The sequence below is a fragment of the Clarias gariepinus genome, chromosome 4 (genome assembly GCF_024256425.1).
Source record: "Clarias gariepinus isolate MV-2021 ecotype Netherlands chromosome 4, CGAR_prim_01v2, whole genome shotgun sequence".
Lineage (NCBI taxonomy): Eukaryota > Metazoa > Chordata > Actinopteri > Siluriformes > Clariidae > Clarias > Clarias gariepinus.
In genome coordinates, this window is record NC_071103.1 from 1413225 (window position 1) to 1415000 (window position 1776).

The window sequence follows — 1776 nt, forward strand, 5'->3', positions numbered from 1 at the left end:
TACGTGATTTGACATATAATAATAATAATAATAATAATAATAATGCATGATTAATTTCAGAATAAACACACGCACGTGCTGCAATAAGTACACCTGGGTCTGTATTAACTGTAATGACTCAGCCACTAGAGGGCGCTGTTCAAACTCGAAAAACAGCTATCTCTAAAGGCATTTTATTTTTTAATTTATTTTTAGATTTAATTGTTTAAGCGACAAACCATCGCAGGTTAGGTTTTAACGTCGCTTTACCTAAAACAGAACGTTAAACACATGGTGTGATTTCACTTGGACGCCGTGAACAAGCAGAAATACGTCTCCCATGGTGCACCGCGCGTTACCATTTTAGCATTTACACTGACCGGATTAGCTTTGTGCTAGGCTCCAGCGCAGGTGTTCATGGGATGTGTAGTTTTTCGGCCCATGGTTATTAAAACAAACTCACATAATAGAAATAATATACGCTTTGTGACATGTTTAATAATGATACAAAATAGATATTAGAATAATTATTTATCGTGCCACAATCCGTTTTTCATTTGCGTTCTGTGAGTTGTTTTAATAACCGCAGGACGAAAACTACACATCCCACGAACACCTGCGCTGTAGCCAAAGCTAATCCGGTCTAATGTGAGTTTCTATACAAAGCACTTAAATTGTAGTTATGTGATGGTGCAGAATATAAAGCATATACGCAATAAAAAGCAAAAGAACATAAAAGGGAGACGATACAAACGGCCAAGATGTAAAAAAATAGCGGCTCTTGCTAGCTAGTGCAATGCGACAAGTGAACCGCCATTTTGGAAAGGTCTGAAACCCTGGGCGTTTATTATGTTGCGCTGTTCTCCACAGTTCAATTTTACAGTTTGGCCCAGTTAAAATAACTAGTATTTATTCGTATTATATGTGCTGTAGTAATGAATAATAATAGATACATACATTTTATTAAATTAAAAACACATGTACTTCCGGGTGCGCGGGTCGTTTAAAAGTGGGCGGGTACAGTAGGGGCGGGGTTATTTTTCTCCTGTACTGTAGAATGGACGTCAGCGTCACGAATGTGTCGTCATGGCGACGTCAGAGCGCGAGACAGAGAGCCGCGTTCTAACGGGAGAGGGGTTGTAGGGCGCGCGCGCGGTCCGGTCCGGTGGCAAATATAATAAACAACCCGTTGCCTCATCTAGTTCGGTTTTTCCTCTGCACACCGACATGCCTGAGGGCTGCTCCGGGGCGGGACAGTTTATAACCGATTCTAATCACTGGGCTTACCGGAGTAGCGCGTGCTGTGGATGCTGGGAGCGCGCGCGGAGTGTGTGAGTGTGTGATAACGGGACGCCGCGCGAGACACAGTCCGGTACAGTCTTCTGCCCCCTCTCTGTTACCCCCCCGGTGACTCCCCCCTCCCCCTCCCGGTGATGTTGCCGTGTTTGCGCACGGTCCTGAGGCCGGTCCTCGCGCTCCGCCCGCTCGCTCCGGTCTCCCACCTGGGCACGCACGCGCGTAAGGAGCCGGTGGAGCCGCTGACCTCACCGCAGGGCGCGCGGGACTTCATCTACGGCCTGCACCCGGCCGAGCGCTCGTGCCTCCTGCGGGAACTGCACCGGTTCGAGTCCATCGCCATCGCGCAGGGTGAGTGTGTGTGTGTGTGTGAGTGACAGTTCGGGGCAGGTCATTAGTTTATTCACTTGTATTTATTTACTGTTTATTTGTTTACTTGTGTACTGTTTGTTTGTTATCGTGCTGTGTGATGTATCTGTATACACTGTAACTTCTCTTTGA

General features: G+C 46.6%; 1 protein-coding gene across 1 annotated transcript in view; it reads left to right on the forward strand.

The window, feature by feature from the left end:
- The first annotated feature begins 1087 nt into the window (after positions 1 to 1087).
- Positions 1088 to 1776, forward strand: part of LOC128520186 (transmembrane protein 65-like) — a 42495-nt gene continuing 41806 nt past the window's right edge. Inside the window, exon 1 of the mRNA XM_053494294.1 lies at positions 1088 to 1626. Within this exon, the coding sequence (XP_053350269.1) occupies positions 1413 to 1626 (214 nt within the window). The 5' untranslated portion in view covers positions 1088 to 1412. The remainder of the gene's footprint in view (positions 1627 to 1776) is intronic.